This window comes from Benincasa hispida, chromosome 11 (assembly GCF_027475165.1).
Source record: "Benincasa hispida cultivar pf3 chromosome 11, pf3_genome.v1.1, whole genome shotgun sequence".
In the NCBI taxonomy this organism is placed as follows: Eukaryota; Viridiplantae; Streptophyta; class Magnoliopsida; order Cucurbitales; family Cucurbitaceae; genus Benincasa; species Benincasa hispida.
The window spans coordinates 13,991,716-14,010,497 of record NC_143488.1 but is presented as its reverse complement, the minus strand read 5'-3'; the positions used below and the strand labels follow the sequence as shown (position 1 = coordinate 14,010,497).

The window sequence follows — 18,782 nt, the reverse complement described above, 5'->3', positions numbered from 1 at the left end:
ACAGGAGGATTCTCCTGGTGCTGAAAAAGCATTTGTTTTCTTCCTCAGCACTTGATAAAAACAACTTAAAAGGGTCAAGTGCTACAAAATCTTTCTTTCCCACAAAGGTTGTTCAAACCTTTTGTGGAATTAGAAAAGGGAAAAGGAAAATGCAACATATACCAACAGGTTTTAATCTGGCAGATCTCTAGCACAAATGACAACAAAAATCACCCATAAAAAGGGAAAGGAAAAGGAAAAGAAAAGAAATGAGAGCGAGCCTATGCTACGCCTATTTCACAGATTCGACAACAACGGATCTACACGGTTTTGGTGCCTTTTACAGAAATAAACATGAAAGAGGAAGATGTGTATCTATGCTCCATGCTCTATATCTGCACATTAGGGTGTTGAAAAGCCAGAACAAAATTACATACGAAAGAGGGAAGAATCATTTACAAGTTACCATCATGGAGTTGACAAGATGCATGATTATACGAATGCCAGTGAGCTCGACTGGAGAAACAGTTGGCAAGGTCCGTTGATGGTTCAAAATCTGATACACCTGTTCGAAGATGGGTCGTATGTGCATCGCTATCATCGGGTCGGTGGGATTAACAGCAGCAGCCACTTCAGTCATCCATGCAATTTTTCGGGATCTATCCTTGTTGATATCACATGCTAATTGTTGCAAAAGGGACAGCAGTACTCCTTGACTCAAAGCAAGGGGATTTGCCAGAACGGCTCTAAGATCAACCTGACAAACAATACAATAGAAGGATAACATCATATCTTTTTTCCTAGTTTACATGTCAGATCACATTCATGACAAGATGGTCAAAATTAGTAAAGAAACAGATCGCTGTTCTAATTTTTAACCTTTAACTTATATATTGATGTAACCACGGCCATGTTCAACCATGCAAAAAAATAGAAAATACCAGGATATGCAGTTTCAGTGGGAAAATAATATATACATAATTTTATCAGCATCTAACAATTGTGAACATCCAGAAGTTTAAAACGGATATTAATTTATAGTAGTTTTGCCGGTGCCATAGCCAAATAGTCAGCTTCAGCTTCTTTTTTTTTTTTTTAGACATTTCAGCTTAAGCTTTTATCCATGAAATGGCTAGTGCACGAATAACTTAACTAACAAACTCTCTTCTATACACAGTGCTAAAACTGCACCAATTTACTTTCCAGAACATTCCTGATTGAAGGAGGACGTTAAACATGATAATAAGGGTCGGTGCAAAATTTCATAACAAAGGAAGACAATAAATCTTTGAAGATGACTCCAGAAGAATGACAAACACAAGAAATATTGGAAAATAAACAAAATCATGCTACCACATTACCTGAGAACATAACCAAGAGACAATGTTCACATCACTTCTCTGTAAAGCAGCAGTGAAAGCTTCCTCATATTTCCTTTCAGATAACAATCTTGACAGTTCTTTGGTAGGATCCAGAGGAACCTCAACCTAGAGCATGTGTTGAGAATACATTAGATCAAGCCAGTAGGTGATATACAAGGAAGAAGAGTAAAAAATGTAAACCTTCTCATGGAGAGCACCCAATGGTCCGTTGCTTAGTTGGGTAACTAAAGGATTTATCGAACTACCATTTGCTCCTGCAGTTGCAAGGGCTATCAGTTTTCTTTGGCCTTCAGCCAATTCACCACTCAAGGACTGTGCAATTGTTGATGCTGAATTTATAGCATCCTGTATTCCATGCTTAAATCAGTTAGGTGAAAAAAGCAGCAAACAAATGATAATTAATAAAATTACCAGACGCTAAGGTGATTATAGAAGGTGTCAAATCATGCTAATCATATATCAACACCTTCAACCTTCAAATGCACCTAATAATTTAACTTGGGTCAACCGGATGCAAGAAAATCAAAAGAACTTAAAGGAACTCCACCATCCAGATATGCAAAGAAAATCTAAAATCAGTGTGTGGCCTCATCCAACATAAATTAGGTTTAATCTATGAACCGCATAGCTAGAACAGATCCTTCTACAAGCAAAGCAGATGGATTTGTCCCTACCCATCCTTTGAAAACTAAATACCATAAAAGAAAGATAGCCATTTCACATACTGCTCCAAAGTTTTTTGAAGCATCATTTCATAACTTGATCAGCACACTCTTAACAAGGCTGTAAGATGAGATAAGCTTCGCCGTAATAGAAAAAGTGAAACATAGAATTATAACTGGGGGCGAATCTATATTCTATCAAAGGTTTAGGCACAGCAATTGTACCCTCAAAGCAAGTGCCAATGGAGAATGTGAAGAGTCGAAGTGCTGCTGTGCTGCAGCTGAATGTTCAACCAGTCCTTTCTGAAAGGTAGAATCTACTTGCTCAAACATGGTTTTGCACGACATTTCAAAGGCAGGAATTAATGATGCTTCAAAACTAGATTTTAATGCATCCTGCAAAAGAAGATTATCATTCTAACCAAAAATCTCAACATCCAAGAGCTACAAAGAAATCTTAAAAGTGAATTCTGATAGACTCATTTTAACTGAAGAAACAGGGACATTTTTCAAATGAACTAAACCTGCAGAGCTTGCTTCCCAGAGGTTTGAAACTGCGCTTGGATTTGCCTAGCAACAGTAGCTTCAAGCTTTGAGTTAACAGATTTCTCTAATTGATTTACTGCCTTATCACCTACTCCTCTCTACATCACATAAGACATGAATAAGGTCCCATGATGAAAACAACAAGAGAAGAAGAGTCAGCATGCAAATAAATTCAAACCTGGAAAGAATCTGCGATGGTAGAAGAAATTGTTTTCTCAATAGCTGGTGTAATTGTGCGAACCACAGCAGGTCCAATGGCAGACATTTCCTTCTTCAGAGCTTTCTCTAAAAAGACAGGCAAGTCCTTGTTCACAAAGTTTGCAACTAAACTAGTTATTTTTTGTGTAGTTTCTCGCAACAATTTCTCATTTTTAGCACTTTCTTCCTGAATCCGAGCCCATAATGCATCATTATTCGCTTTCAAGGCCTTCTCCATGCTTCGTCCAAGAGCTGCCTCCAGCCTTTTACCTTCTTTAGTGACTGGAACTGCAAATGTCATCTGCATCTGCTTTTGCATTTCTTTCTGAGTGCTCATTATCTACACAAAAGTATTCAAAATAATTAGTTCAATACAATTAGACAGGCCAAAGGGCCGTGTAAAATACAGAACTCATACAACCATCTCAAATTGTGACAAGATGGCCATATAGCAATTACTTCATCAGCAAGGATCACAAAATTTATAAAATGAAGTCCATCATAGAATTAAATATTTGCCTTTCTAGAGATGAAAGAAAAACGGATACTGACGACTCTGCACACAAAAATCTATTGACATTAACCTGATTTAACGTATCCTGGATGGCTAGTAAAGGAGGAAAAGCTGCTTCAGGTGGGGGAAGACTTGAACTACCGCAAGGTTCAGTGGAAGATTCATTGGAATTGAAAGCACTTGGAGATGGGGAAACCAAGCCTGACAGTTGAGAATTTTTCCCCTTGTTCTTCTTCCCCTTTGTACTAGGTGTTGGAATTTGCGGAGTGGTTGATATAGATGATTCAGAAACCTTTTCAGACACATCTTTGGCCAACGTTCTATCTCCCTCACCAGCTTGGGAATCTACCTCTGAGTCCATTATATTAGTAGCATCAACTTGCGGGGCTTCCTCAATGACATAAGTTTCAGATGATAGTGCACTACACTCTCGGGCCACTTCCATACCAAGATCTGAAGCTTGTGAGCAGAAATATTTTTCCTTGTTCTCGAGAGAGAGGTTTTGAGGCTCACCTCTACTACCATATTCACCGTTCTGAGGAGACTTCATTTCACCTACCTCTTTAACCTCTAGCTCCGTATCTTCAACATCATTGTTAACCACTAAATCCTGGATATTTGTCTCCCCCTCACTCTTACCTTCAATGATATTAGTTGTGTCAGAGGAAGAAACAGCCATCAATATCTCAGAGGGGGTAATAAGATGAGTAGGATGCTTAAACACTATAGGAGGATTAAGGACATTAGACAGATCTTCCCGTGAAATTTTCTCCTCACTGTTTCTGGACTCATCATCCAAGGAAGACACTTCAGACAAATTTGGGTGAATGGCATCCATTTGTCGGTTGACTGGATAGTCATTACCACGTCGCTCAGCAGCATGATCACTAACTGCAGTAATGGGATCAAATGCAACCACTGGACTTCTAAAACCAGACAGATTTCTAGATAAGCGCGGGCTCAAAGGAAGAGGAGGTGACGCAGGAGAGACAATGTCCGTGTTACTAGCTACAGGTGACAGAGTAGCAGGTTTAGATTCTGTATTAGCAACGGATGCTGCATCTTGAGACATGGTGCTGGCAGGATATCTTTCTGCACTAGCACTGTCAGAGCCATTGACTAGCAGCGAACCCCTGGGTGTAGAACTAGTGAAGGGTATGTCAGTTGGTTTGCTTCCAGAAGGAAACAATGCAGCCAGTCCTTCAACACCAGCAGAATCCTGTGAAACATTAGAATCTGCCTTCTCTAATCCCACATTGTCCAATGGTGGGGGCAAGCACTGAGATAAGTCTAAAGCATACTGTTGTATGGCTTGTGTTTGTACACAATAAACCTGGACAATATGTGTTAGACGGTCTAATATTTCACTTGTTCCAGTAAAACTTAAAATGGGCATCGTAACAGTAAACTCTGCTATGTAATCCATCCGTGTCGAGGCTGGATTAAGACCATAATCCAAGTGAATTGCATATATAGCATTCTTCTTAGCATTAGCAAGCAAAAGAAGGCCAGCTTGAGACAATGCTACAATTTGATTAAAGAAAGCCTCTTCAACTTGACTTTCAGCTGAACTCTTCAATTCCAGGGTCTGGGTGCATTTCCATGATTCAGCATCACTAGGTAGCAGCCAACCTTCCTCACTTGCAGATGACCATATTTTCACTTCCCGATTCAGAGGCCCCTATCAAGAGTCGTAAATGAGAGAAAATCCTTAGCTGGCCAGAGTTAGTGAAAGCATAGACAATTTTTCGACCAAATTGAAAGAACAAAGAGGTTCTTGTAATACTCACAGCTGTTATGAGTATGATGTGATCTGGTCGATTAGGAGCAGTCAAAAAAGTGGCCGCATTAACTGGTTGGCCATCATGTGGTCTCAAAACCAGCAAAGGTGATGCCTTGCGATCTTCCCAAATTTTGATCTACAATGTAAATACACGATCAGAGAAAGAAAGAAAACAAAAAGGAGCTTTTTTTTCCAAGTAACCATCCATGACCGTTGTCTTCAGAAACTAGACAATTATAATACACTAATTTAAAATTTGAGCCAGTGAAAGGGGAAAAATATGTTAAGGAAAAAAAAGGAACATTTACACGGGACAAATACCAACCGTTCCATCCATAGAAGCAGAAACCAAACGAGAAGTCATCCACTGGCACATGGACAATTCGGTCACTTCTCCATCATGCTTCCCAACAAGCTGGACACCATCAATCAGCTTATCAAGAGAAAATTTGAGAGGAGCTTCAGCAGAAAAGCTTTCACCCTTCCCAACTTTGGTTGTGTCAATTCTGAGAACAGCCTTCCCAAATCCAACTACCAAAACTTCCTATACAAATTCAGACAACATTCATACATGGAGGTTTGAGCAACAATACAATTATAATTAATTATAAACCATGAATAAAACTAATTGTTCCACGGCTCTACATATGGGTATTAGCATTAAAATAATTATTGCCTGTTTGTGACAATGCCAGCAAACTCGTGGATGCACAATTTCCCCTTCCCCTCCTTCCATATGAAGGGAGATAACAACTTTCCCAGTGATTTGCGGCTTAGTTTCTTCATCAGGGCCCTCTGATATCTTCCAAACATAAACTCGTCCACCTACATCAACACTGCATAAAAGAAATACGCCATAGCCCGTTTAAAATCGGGGGGAGTGGAGGCAGATCAATTTTATTATGGAAAACTGCCTTCCATAAAGAGAAATACATGAAGGCCATAAAAGAATACAAGCAGAAACAAAAATAAATTTAGGATGTAGTGCATAATTACCTAGCCAAAAGGTGAACATCTTCGGCGAAGAATGCCATGTCAGTGACCCTCTGCATGAATGAGACATTATTGAGAAATAGGAAGGGGAAGAAGATAAGTGAGAAAGAGGATTTACCAGTCACAGTTTACTATGACCCAGATAAATGACATGGATGAAACATAAGTGAATAATATAAAAATATAAGAATAATAAGAATAATATCAAAATCACCCTGGGTTATCCTCATGGTCAATGAAGGCAAAAATATAAATGGCATTAGAGAATGTGGATTCAAGTCATGGTGTCCATCTACTTAGGATTTAATATCCTACAAATTTCCTTGGCAACAAAATGTCTGAGAATGGTCAATGTGGCAAGCAAGGTGACACAGACACTGCCAGATATTTTTTTCCACATTCGTGAATGTCCAGGCCCGCTTACGCGCACCTCGACTAATCTCATGGAACAACCTACCTGACCCTACAATATTTGGGTGTCAAGAAAACTCGTAGAATATTAAATCCTAGGTAGGTGGCCATCATGTATTGAACCCACGATCTCTTAGCCCTTTTTGATGGGGATATTCCCTTATTTTACCACTAGGCCAACCCATGATAGTTCACAGACAATCACAAATATTAAGAAGTAAAAAATAAAGCCAATAGTTTCAAGAAAATACCAAACCATGAACCGGTTGCCACTTTATATCTTGTACCATGGTATTTGATTCTAAGAGAATGTTAGACAGAAGTTTTCACCAAATAACACAAGTGTATGAAGGCAAGGACAGCCAATCCAGTTCTAGAAGCTGTCCACTATTACAAGCAAGGAAACCCCAAGTCAAGATGTTTAGAAGAAGTTCCACTTGGCCAAAAAATGATTTAAGATTATAACCAGTGGAAGCTCTCCCCACATATTTCAATTTGTAAAAACAAGCTTTTTATGATCAAAGATGTATCACACTCAGCTAATTTGGACAGAATTCAAGACTTTAATGGTTTCTTCATGAGAACAATGAAAGAATTGGCAATATTATTCAATTATCACTATGCTTTGTGGTTCTTATCTTCCCTATGGGGTTGACTTTAAATTTTTCTTCAATCTTTACTACTAAAATATGTAAACTCAAATTTAAATCTTTATTTATAATGATCCAGTGAACTAAATTTTTTAAGCCCGCTATGTCAAACATCAAATATGAATTAGAAAGCTATAACCCTGAAATCTCCTTCACGTGTATTTGTCTAGGAGGTATTAATATACAAATGATGAAGTTCAAAGATGAACACCAAATAAGAACTTAACTAGTTCTCTTCGAATGAGCGTCAGTAACTCATATCGTCCTTTCTTATCTTTCTCCTTTGTCTCAACTCTCAAATTAGTGGAGGAACTTTTATGCAATTTTAGCACAAGAATTTCAAGGTCCTAGAAGTTCATAGAGTCACTCTCTAGTTTACGGCCAATTTTAAGGACAAAGAAAAACTTTGTGGGTGAATGGCATTTGAACTGTTCTTTGGGATACTTGAATGAAAAGTAATAAAATAATTTTCAACAATCTTGAGAAGTACCTTGAAGAACTTGACAACTATTTTTCTCTTTTACTATTCTTCCTTTAATTGAAACCTTTGTTTACTAAACTTATTATGCTCCATCTCTTATTATAACTCGATTGGAGAACTCCATTATAACTCAACTGTCAGGTTAAGGGCTTGCTCCATCTCTTATACTTAAAAACTTTTTTAATTGAAGTCCGCACCCATCCCCAAAGCCTAGACTTTAGAAATATTAAGAGGGTGTTTAGGGTAAGGAGTGGAGTTGTCAAGTCCAAGGAGTTGTGAAGCCTAGGAAGTTGTAAACTCTTGGGACCCACAGTTTAAGGAGTTAATAAGACATAAAATTAATGTTTTTTAGTGGTGGGACCCAAGAACTCCTTGGAACAAACCAGCAGTGGAGTTCACAATGCTACACTTCTCAACTCCCTACTTCCCAACTCTTTGGCCCAAACATCCCCCAAGGGATTTCCATATAAAGCTCATCAAAAGATTCAAACACATGACATCTAGGTAGGTTAGGTATTACTCAAAGACCGTGGGCTTCAAGCCAACGGGGCCACCCCTTGGGGGACTTCTTTGATATTATACTATTCAAAGAAGAGTGTGACTTCCGAGTGTCAATTATATCCAATTTGCAAATGTAACTCTTTCTATCACTCCATCCTAAAATTTCTCATTTATTCAAGATTGTTGAGATCTTAAAGGAAGCCTTTGGTTTGAGAATATATTTACTTAAATTACCTTCAAGAGGAATTAATGTATGCATAGCCAGATAGATTATTTTTTTTTTCTTTTTTGGAATGAAAAACCAAACTTTTATTCGAAAAAAGAAAATGAAAGAATACAAGGGAAAAAATGTCCTACTAAAGAAAGAGACCCTGATCAGGTATACTGAAACTTAATGAATAATTACAAAAAAACTTCATCGTCGTTGCCTAAAGAGAAACATAGAACCTAACAAGGGACCAAATTTCACTAGGGCCCTTCTCAACTCCTCTTAAGGTTTATTGTTCTTTTCCATCTACAGGCCTTCTATCAAACAACAAATAGAGGAGGAACTCGACAATCATCTCCCAATATTCTCTATGTTTGGCAAACTGAAAGCCAAACACATAAAAAAGAAAAAAAGAGAAAAGAACTCCAAATAGACCGTCCAATCGCAACTCAAGAGGATATGTTTCAGATCTTCCTCCATCCTCTGACAAAGAATGCAATAAAACGGACCATCAAGAAGACATCTTTTTCAAAAACTGATCGAGAGAGTTATCTCTTCTATGGATAGCCTGCCAAAAGAAGAATTTAACCCTTTTGAAGTTTTCACCCTCAACATAGATTCACCAAAGGGAAAAAGGGAAAAGATGAAAGAACAAGTTACAGGAAAAGCCCCAATAAGGTTAAGACTCCAACAACAATTATCCCTTCACCTCAGTCTAAGCTCAAACTCCCCGATAAAAAATATAAGATATTTGTATAAGTTGGAAGTCTTTATCTTTCTTAATTTTTCTATCTATTTTCTTTATATTTACATTGTGAGTTTGTATCTTTAAGCATCAACCTATTTTCATTAGTTCAATGAAAAGTCTTGCTTTTGAATCAAAACATGAGTAGAGAAGAAAAGGTTGCTATGGTGGCCAACTATCTTTCTTGCCCTTAAGTTAAGCGGCCTTTCAACTAGGACTACCTTTGAGAGGAAATCCAAGGATGAGGAAATTTTGGACCTTAGTTGTTGAGAAATCCAAAAATCAATTCTAAACTAAAAGAAGATTCTCGCATCTAAAGAAGAAAGACTTACTTCAATCAAAGTCATCCACTTATTGCTTATCCATCATTGAGGCTAGCTGCATTACTAGTGAAGTTGATAAGATTTTAGAATATCTCATCAAGCAAGGGACAGATTTGAGGATGTTGTTGCCTTGTCAAGTGGAATGTCGATGCTCTCATGCTCTACCTCTAAATTCAACCTACAAAAGGGTTTGGCATTTGCATTGGAAATACGGCTAGAAGAAAACTGAACATTTTCCCACAAATATCTTTGAGGGTGTACTTTGAAGGTGGAGTCTCGATGGCATGTAAAGATAAATAGTGGAAGTTTGGTACAGATTTTGGATCATTGGCCAGCAAGAGAAACAAGGCTAGCAGCTCTTACCCTCGAATGCAAATATCAGAACTCTTTGTCAATTTGGCAAACAATGCCAATTTCTCGATGGCAAAGGAGATATAATTAAACTTAGGGAAGTCAATTGGATCATGGCAAGGCCTCTAGCGACAAATTTCCCAAGGAAGTGCCCTATTACAAGCCTACAACAGAAGATAAAAATCACATTTGTTAGACAAGATTGGGACCAATACACAATCTTTTGGTGCTGAGGTTAAGGATTTTATATCAACAATTCCTTTAGAAATGATGGAATAAGCTATGTTTAGTGCTGAAGAAAAAATAATCCAAAAGTTGGAACCTTACGGAATCCTCTTTCTTAAATCTCTTCTTCATAAGTTCACTACAACTAATACCTCTTTGGACCACTTTGGCTAACTGTCTTTAGAGCTATTCTGTAGGTGGTTAGGCTCAAAAGAAATAGGATGTTATTTACCAAAACTATGAAGATATTTCATAAGCCATAGAAAATATAACTTCTGCAGCTTCTCTTGGAGCTCTTGCTCAAACCAATTTGTATCTATTTATCCTCCTATATTAACTCTAATTGGAGCACCTTCTCGTGAGCTCCTGCAGGTTGCCTCTCGGTAAATCTCCATACATCAAATGAAGCTACTTGTTTCCAAGGGAAAAATTTTTAAGTAACTATTGTAATATTCCAACTACTAGGATGCGAAACAATGATCAATGAAAAACCAACAAAATGATAACTCACTAAGCAAACAAAAAACGAAGCAATTCATTCAAATTAAAAGAAAAAAGAAATCAAACCTTTTCATGGCCACGAAACAAAGATCTTAGAGCGGTATTGATATTAAGAACTCGAATGTTCCCTTGTTTCAATCCATAGCATATATATGTCTTGTTGACCGCAATTTGACGTCCCAACACAAGCTGAGGATCTGAACCATATTTGGTAATGGGCGTCACTTCGAGCTGTGGCTGGATCTCTCCTTGCAACCTAACATTCACATCATACACCACATGATCACCGATCAAATGCCGCCCTTTCGGAAGCTTACTGCTCGGCATTCGAACCGGCCCAGTAGGCGAAATGCCAGGATTGACCCCCTGCATCATGGGAATAGTAGTCATGATGGGAACATTAGGAGGCGCTGAAGATTCAGGAACACCCGAAGAAGGAGACGGCATCGAACCCAATGGAGCAGGGGGCTGGGGGAGTTGTTCAAGATTAGAACCAGGGGCTCTAATCATCGCCATTATCCGAGCACCAGAGCTCTGAGCCGGATTGTTCTGAGGGACAACCATATTGACCGGAGGAGGAGAAGGCTGAAGCGGTGGAGTAGGGTAAGAAAGAGAGCGCTGATGATGAAGGTTAGAGAATTGGTCTTGAGAGTACGGAACTTGATTGGGATGATGAGGAGGATGATAAGGATGATGAAATGGGGCGTTCTGAAGTGGGTAAGAGAAAGGACCAGTGGGAGGAGGGTAAGAGGAAGAAGGAGGCGGAAATGGAGGTGAATTCATGAGGGTAGGGTTTTGGGAGGTCGGCGTAGGGTTTGAAATGGTGGGTTTAAAGAATTTCTGAACATCAAATGGTGGGTTTGTTGGATTTGGGTTTGGATTCCCAGGGGAAGCCATGAAGAATCAGCTCAATTCGTCAAAACCCAGATCTGTAATTCTTCGATTTCAGATCAATTCCGGATGAATTTGGGATCAATTTTTGCAGTGGAAAACAAAAATCTGTAGAACAGAAACAGAACGCGATCTGGAAAAAAAAAAAAAAGAAAAAAAGAAAAAAAGAAAGACCGAAGAAGTTAATCGAGTGAGAAAGAGATTAAGAAACAATAAAATATGAAAGAAAACAGAGAAGATGTGTATCGAATTTGGTATCTAAGGAAACCCAGAAGACCAGAAAAAAGTGAAGAGCCAAAGACCAGAGAGACCCGAATTATATACCCGATGAAGATGGATTGGAAAATGGAAAATAGGTTTTTTTTTTTTTTCTTGAGATATGGAAAATTAAGTAAATAGATATATAGATTTATTTTTTAGCTAATTATTTTATTGGTTTAAATATTATTTGGTGCCCTCTATTTATGGTTTTTATTCATCTTGATTTTAAATTTTTATCTTTATACCTTTAACTTTGGTTCATTTTGATCTCTATACTTTCAAAATATTCAATTTGGTCATTATACTTTCAACTTTTGTTCATTTTTGTTCTTATACTTTTAAAAAGTGATAATTCTTATCCTTTTGACCCCGTTTGGTAAATTTTCGTTTCATGTTTTCTAATTCTTGTTTCTTGTTTTTTTATAATACTATATTATAAAAAATATATGTCATACATTAAATATTGAAAAATAAATTATCAAAAGTTTATATTATTTAAAACAAATAAGTCTCAATACACAGCTAAATTACATTTGATTGACGATATTATCCTTCACTCGAGCCATTTGTAAATTATTTCAACTAAAACCAATAGCAATGTGTTAAATTATTTCAATTCACATCTAGCTTAACTTTCTACTATGCAAATTGTTTAGCAAACCCTGAGTATTTTCAGTGATCATTGATTCATTGTTGAAGTAATTGAATAGATTATATTGACAATCATTCAATCAATTGTAATTGTGAATTGAACAGCATGCTATTGGTACAATTTTTGTGTGTTGAATGGGTAAGGAAGCATTTGTTCATTTTCATTTTCATTTTTTTTAAAATAATTAAAATGATAACTTTTTTTAAGTGAAATGACAAAAATGAACCAAATTCAAAAGTTAAAATAAAAATTCGAAAGTATAGTGACTAAAATGGAAAAAAGATGAAAGTATAAGAACTAAAATGAACATTATTTAAAAAATATCAAAACCAAAATGAAAAAAATAAAAAAAATATAGAAACTAAAATAATATTTAAACCTGTTTTATCTGGCCCACCAATAATATATTAAAAAAATGGATAATTTCCAACCAAAGAGTTCATTGCTCATTTTTCTCTCTACGTCTATTGATTTTCCCCAGTTGGCACCAATGCAGTCCTGTATTTATTTATTTTATCCAAACTTTTTATAAATCTATCCTGACGTATGAATTTTTTTTTTTTTTTAAGTTTTTCGAATATATATATTTGAAAAACTGATGTCAAAATCATGCATGAATTATGACTACGTGGTGTAGTTAATTTAATAAGTCGATAATAATTTCTAGTTAGTTATGCCTTAAAAAAAGGTTAATTACGTCAAAGTTATTTAATGGGGCATATTAAGAATTTTTTTTTTCTATTAATTAGTTATTTTGTTGTGTTAAATCATGGTTTTTTATTAATTTTAGTGGGTATTATTACCTATAGATCTATATCATATATTTTAATATTTCAATGTACTATGCATATATTAATTTCTTATAGTCTATCAATTAATGTAATTTTCTTTTACTTTTTTAAGTTCTTTCTAGATCTAAGGTAAATAGTTTTAGAGAGCAACAAATCTTTTGCTATATAAATGATAAAACTAAGCTAAAATATATGTCTCAATTTGGTCATCTTTGTTGCTCTAATTATAGCAATTGTGATATGCATGGTGTAGAAATTTTTTGATTTTGAAATGAAAAAAAAAAATGATTTTTTTTTTTTTGAAGTATCATCATGTTAACGAGTGGCATTAGAGTGATTAGTCATGTGTGTTTTCTTTTTTCATTTTTAAGCACATATCCAATGATTCAAACTTAAGAAATGTGTATCTGTCGTGTACTTCTATGCCAACTAAACAGTGACATTCAATGCTTCCTTTTTGAACATCAATTAACATTTCTGAAAGAAATATTTTTTTGCTATTCACCTGATATTCAAGCCCGATGCCAAGGTTGAGATATCACCATTTTCCCTAGTACTTACTTTGGTCTTCCTCTTTGAGATGTAACCATTCACATAAGTAACTTCATCAATTTACTAATTCATATGACAATTAGGGTTTTCAACAACTAATAAAATTCTATCTCTTTCTGAATTCTCAACAATCGTATTTGAATTGATGGACGTGTGAATTTTTATATATTCAAAGAGTCGAGAATTTGCTAAAAGTTTGGATAAAAAAAGAGACAGATATAGATAAGATACAGAAAACCCAAAACTGATATGAATGGAAGATGTCTCTTTCATCAACTTGATTTGTCTTAGTTGTTAATATTATTGGTTCTAAATCAATTACCTCTTTGAAAACTATTTGTAACTTCAAATTTACGTCCATTATCATCTCATTAATCGTTTGGCAACATTCAATTTTGGTGTACAGAGTTTCCACTAGCTCACTACCAAATTCACTTATATAACAATTATCATTACCTCATTTAGAATTTGATTTAACGAGTAAACATCTAACGTCTTGTTCACTACCACAATTAGAATTTGGATACATAGCTCCAATTCCTCTTATCTTGGAGGCTATTCCATTCACCATCTTCAATGGCCCATGATTGTCCACAATGAGAGGTAATGAGAGGTGTGAACAATTTCCCTTCTAACGACATGTGTATCAAAAAAACATTATCAATTATCCATTTTAATGAAACCATTGGCCTTCTAATTTGGTGTAATCCTCGACCCAAACCAGAGCATCATGCATGATTGTCTTTATTTGTCATTATGGAACTAGTAGCATCCAACTTCTTTATTATCATTCCTCTTGTTATTTATTTGCCATTTATCACCATGCTCAACTTTTGCTTACCCATCCATCTAAATTAATCGACCAAATTCAGATAATATATATTATCCACCAATTTCATATCAAATGCAAATTCTAAATAATGTGAAATAAATAATTTGAAACTCGCAAGATTAAAAGAATAAACCAACCTAAGCTTTCAAGCAACAAGAATGATAATAAATCACGTTTAAGGGAAGAGAGATGATACCCAGTTTATACTAGTTCACCCAATGTGGGCTACATTTAATTATCTGCTACTGATACTGGTTCCACTAAAATAGTAAGGAAGAAGAGTACAAAAGTTTACATCACTCAAGAATGATTTCTCACTTTTTTTTCAAGAAAAAAAAACGCTCACGAATCACTCTTATAAAGCTCACAAAAACTCTTGAATGAAAATACACTTTTTCAAAGAAGAAACTCACTCGCAATTCTTCTTTTTTAACAGAAGACTGAAGACTCCATTCTTCTTCTTTCTTTAACAAATGAAACTCTCAGGACACTTACATAATTTCCTTCTCTTTTAGGTTCCTACTTCACCTCGACGGTTATGTCACGATGTCCTTAAAGTTTATATGCGATGGATAGAAGCACGTTCTCCATTCTCATTCCATGGAGCAATGTGCTTGGATCAACCTCAACCTCAACCTGGCTGCTTACCAAAGAGGGACAACTCGGCGCGCAACAGCTGTAGAAAGACTCTGTCCGGCTGGTTTTAAGCTAACTTCAACAATTTCATGTCGAAGGAAAGCATGAAATGCTGCCTGATGAACAATAGGGAAAATAGAGAAGAGGGCTCGGGGGAAGGAGAGAAAAGGGTGAATGCATGCGAAAAACAAAAGCACCTAAACTATAAGACAAGTAAGCTTCTCCAGACCATACAAGTTCATGACGAGCGAAATGGGAACAACCCCATGTTAGATTACCAAAATTCAGTGGAATCCATCTTTGCTTGAAACTCTAATTCATTCTCTTTTCATTTGGGTTAACTTCTTTTACTTTCCCTCCTACAATTCTAACTTCAGCTTTTATAAAAGATTGATCCACCACCTCTTTTTTTGTTGTCAAATTATAACTCACTTCCCCAATAGCCAATGACAAACTATTGCTTATGAGTCAAATTAATATAAGAAAAGTGGACCTTGGTTGGGCTTCTATTTTCTCCACAATCTCCCACTTAGAGACCAAACAAGCATCGTGATTCCCCTACAATAGTAGTGAATCCATTGATTTAAGTTTTCCCAAAAATAACATTTAATTTGGAAAGTTAAACAATTTTGATTAATATTCGTTAAACACTTTAATAAATTTTAATCAACAATTGCATGCTTGTAGCAAATATATCTAATTCACCTTTCCAGGTAAGTTCCCAAGTAGGGATACGATGTATCCGTCATCTTAAGTACCACAGCCTAAATAGAACCTGCTTTAGACAAAAGGTCCCTTATAGATATGTTTGCTACAAATTTAATCTTGTATTGAAATCAATTTAATCCTATTAAACCTATTAAAAAAGATTAATTTAATTTCTAATCTCATTAGAAACTTGTGAACTTTAGGTCTATGTCAATCATATTTTAAAACAATTTTAAAAAATGATTTTACCTAAGTTTGCATGCAATTCTTAGTTATTGATTTTAATTTCTAATTTCATTTATTTGTAACTCTTGTAAAGTAAATGAAACATATTAAAACCTACATTGCACTGATTGACATACTTTATAAAATTATAACATTTATAAGATTACCTAAAGTAATGTTATGCATCATGCAATGTTCATTTCATTACTACATATACATAACACTTATATATAACAAAGTAATGAAATTAAATAACATACATTACATGCATACATTCAAACTATATATGATAACGATTATAATATAAATGATGCATGACTATGTTATTTATGCATGCAAACATATAGTATAACACTTATATATATGATGAATGAGCATACTATAAAATTAAATGCATATACATATATTATAACACTTATAATATAAATGATGCATGAAATTAAATGCATAACCTATGGTGGGTTTTGATTCTATATGACATACAATATGACATATAAGAAAAAACATACATCATATGCATATTTAATACAAACAAATGGACCGGGATAGGACACCTAAATGGAAAATTAAAAGGCTAACTATTACATGAGTAAGAGTCATCCAGTTCGAAACAAGTGAACCAGGTCTTGAACCGCCTTTCAACAAACTCTCTGTAGTGATCGTGTCGCAAACCTTGTTTTGCGATCTTGTAGCAAAATCTACATGATCTTGTAACATTAGTAACACGATCGTTTAGCAAAAGCTACACGATTAGTAACACGATCGTTTAGCAAAAGTTACACGATTGTGTATTTGTAGCTACATGATGTTGTAAAACTGCTTCGTCTTCTTCATCAAAGCAGTGCTTTGAAAAAATTCTTTGAAGCTCCCTGGGAACAACACCAGCAACCCAAACAACGAATATATACTCTATAGAAAAATTATGCCCAAAACAGGGGCCTTTACAAATCAAATTTGTAAACGAACAAAGCCTTAAAAACATACTATCCTATCCTGAAACATTCATTAACAAAACCACATTCAAAACTATTCATCACATGAAACAGAATGTAGAAAAATCCATCAACACTATAAAAACGATTCAATAAAATAATGGAATTTGAGATCAGATAACCAGAAACCTAGCTCTGATACCAATTGATGGAACTCTATGAGGAGAGAACCGTGAGCGGAAAAAAGATCGTCTCAAATCCATTTTTCATTGAATGTAAGTTTTATAGTAAATAAAGAACAAGATATGCATTTACATAAATTATAGCATGCATTAATAAAGGAAAACTTAGGGTTTCAGAAACCCTTATTTTTGAAGACTATTCCTTCAAGAATCCCTCGAACAAGTCACGAACAGATCTCCTTCTCCAGGAGCCTTATGTATTCTCCCCAAGGATTGAAAATGACAGGAGTTGTGGGCTCTGCCTTAGGGCTTTGGAAGAGGGAAGGAGATGGAGAGGAGGAAAGGGAGGAGAAGAACTTTTCTCTCTGTGAGTTTTTCTTAGAGAGAACTATTCTCTCAATGTTTCATAGAGGAAGATCAATGAGCACCCTCCCTCTCATCACGTATTTAGCTGAGAGAAATTAGAGGGAGGGAGTTGTAACTCCCTTCCTTTATTTAATTAATATTAATTTAATAAAATAAAATTAATAATAATTATACATATAATAAAAACCTTATTATATGTATATAAACTATATGTTATATCCCATAGAACACATAATCTATAGTTACATCTTATATCAAATACGATATAACCTATAGATATATTTTCTCTTAACAATACATAGCATTTACTATAAATCACATTTATATTGAACTCACTTATATGAATTTCATTCATATAATTAACATTTAAATCATATTCAAATATTTAATTTCTCTAAACTTATTTATGGTATTTAATATAAACCATATTCATATTAAATTTAATTACATGAATCTCATTCATATAATTAGTATTTGAATCATATTTAAATTCCTCTCATATTACCTTATATTATAATGTATCAAATACATTATATTAATTATATCACAAATATAATTAATTTAATTAATTATATCATATATAATTAATTCCCTCGAATAATTTGAACACTTCAAATTAATCCAAAAGTAATTCTCAATTAAATCCCTGTTGAGCTACAGAGGGAATCTTATGGACCTGTAGATTGAAGCTCCAATTGTACTTGGATAATTAATTAAACTCTTTAATTAAATTACCCAACATTCGTTAACTGCCGGTCATTCCACTAAAGACCGACAACTGCACTCTTTACACTACAGATAAATTTTTATGTCCATTGGATATAACTAGTCAACAGTGCGATGACCCTTTACAGATTGCTTGTAAGTACAACTAAGCCAAAATTATCGTTTTGCCTCTATAGTTACATCTAACTCCTTAAATATCATTGATTCCTCTAATCTACTTGTCCCTGCATCGGGGAAGGAGTGAATTCTGTCTCGTGTAGCAATGTTCCCAACTCCTCAGTCAGACAAATCCCCAAAATGGTAGGTTTGTTGAATTGGCAATCTCACCACTTTCACCTATACAAAGCAAAGCACCGCCTTCATGAGTAGGAGTTCACAACTTACTTAGGATTCAGGTCATGTCACCTATGGTTATCTTAGTGAAATGTAAGTTTCTATTATTAACGGCGTTATATGAAGAAACTAATCATTTCGTGGTTTGTCTTATACAAACTCTTTGTATAAGATACCTTCACTCACATGTCTCCACGTGAATGATCAAGATCAAATCATTTGTAGTACTTTACGACATTTGT

General features: G+C 35.2%; 1 protein-coding gene across 1 annotated transcript; it reads right to left on the bottom strand.

Moving 5' to 3' along the window:
• Window positions 1-240: 240 nt before the first annotated feature.
• VCS (Transducin/WD40 repeat-like superfamily protein) lies at window positions 241-11,735 on the bottom strand. The gene is made up of 13 exons (XM_039049731.2): window positions 11,669-11,735; window positions 10,520-11,477; window positions 6,061-6,110; window positions 5,741-5,900; window positions 5,390-5,608; window positions 5,072-5,200; window positions 3,352-4,962; window positions 2,748-3,107; window positions 2,548-2,667; window positions 2,249-2,419; window positions 1,542-1,706; window positions 1,341-1,466; window positions 241-736 (listed from the first exon to the last, which is right to left on the bottom strand). Exons 2-13 carry the CDS (start codon window positions 11,348-11,350, stop codon window positions 431-433), a joined length of 4,248 nt encoding a protein of 1,415 aa, XP_038905659.1. The 5' UTR covers window positions 11,351-11,477; window positions 11,669-11,735; the 3' UTR covers window positions 241-430.
• Window positions 11,736-18,782: the final 7,047 nt, after the last annotated feature.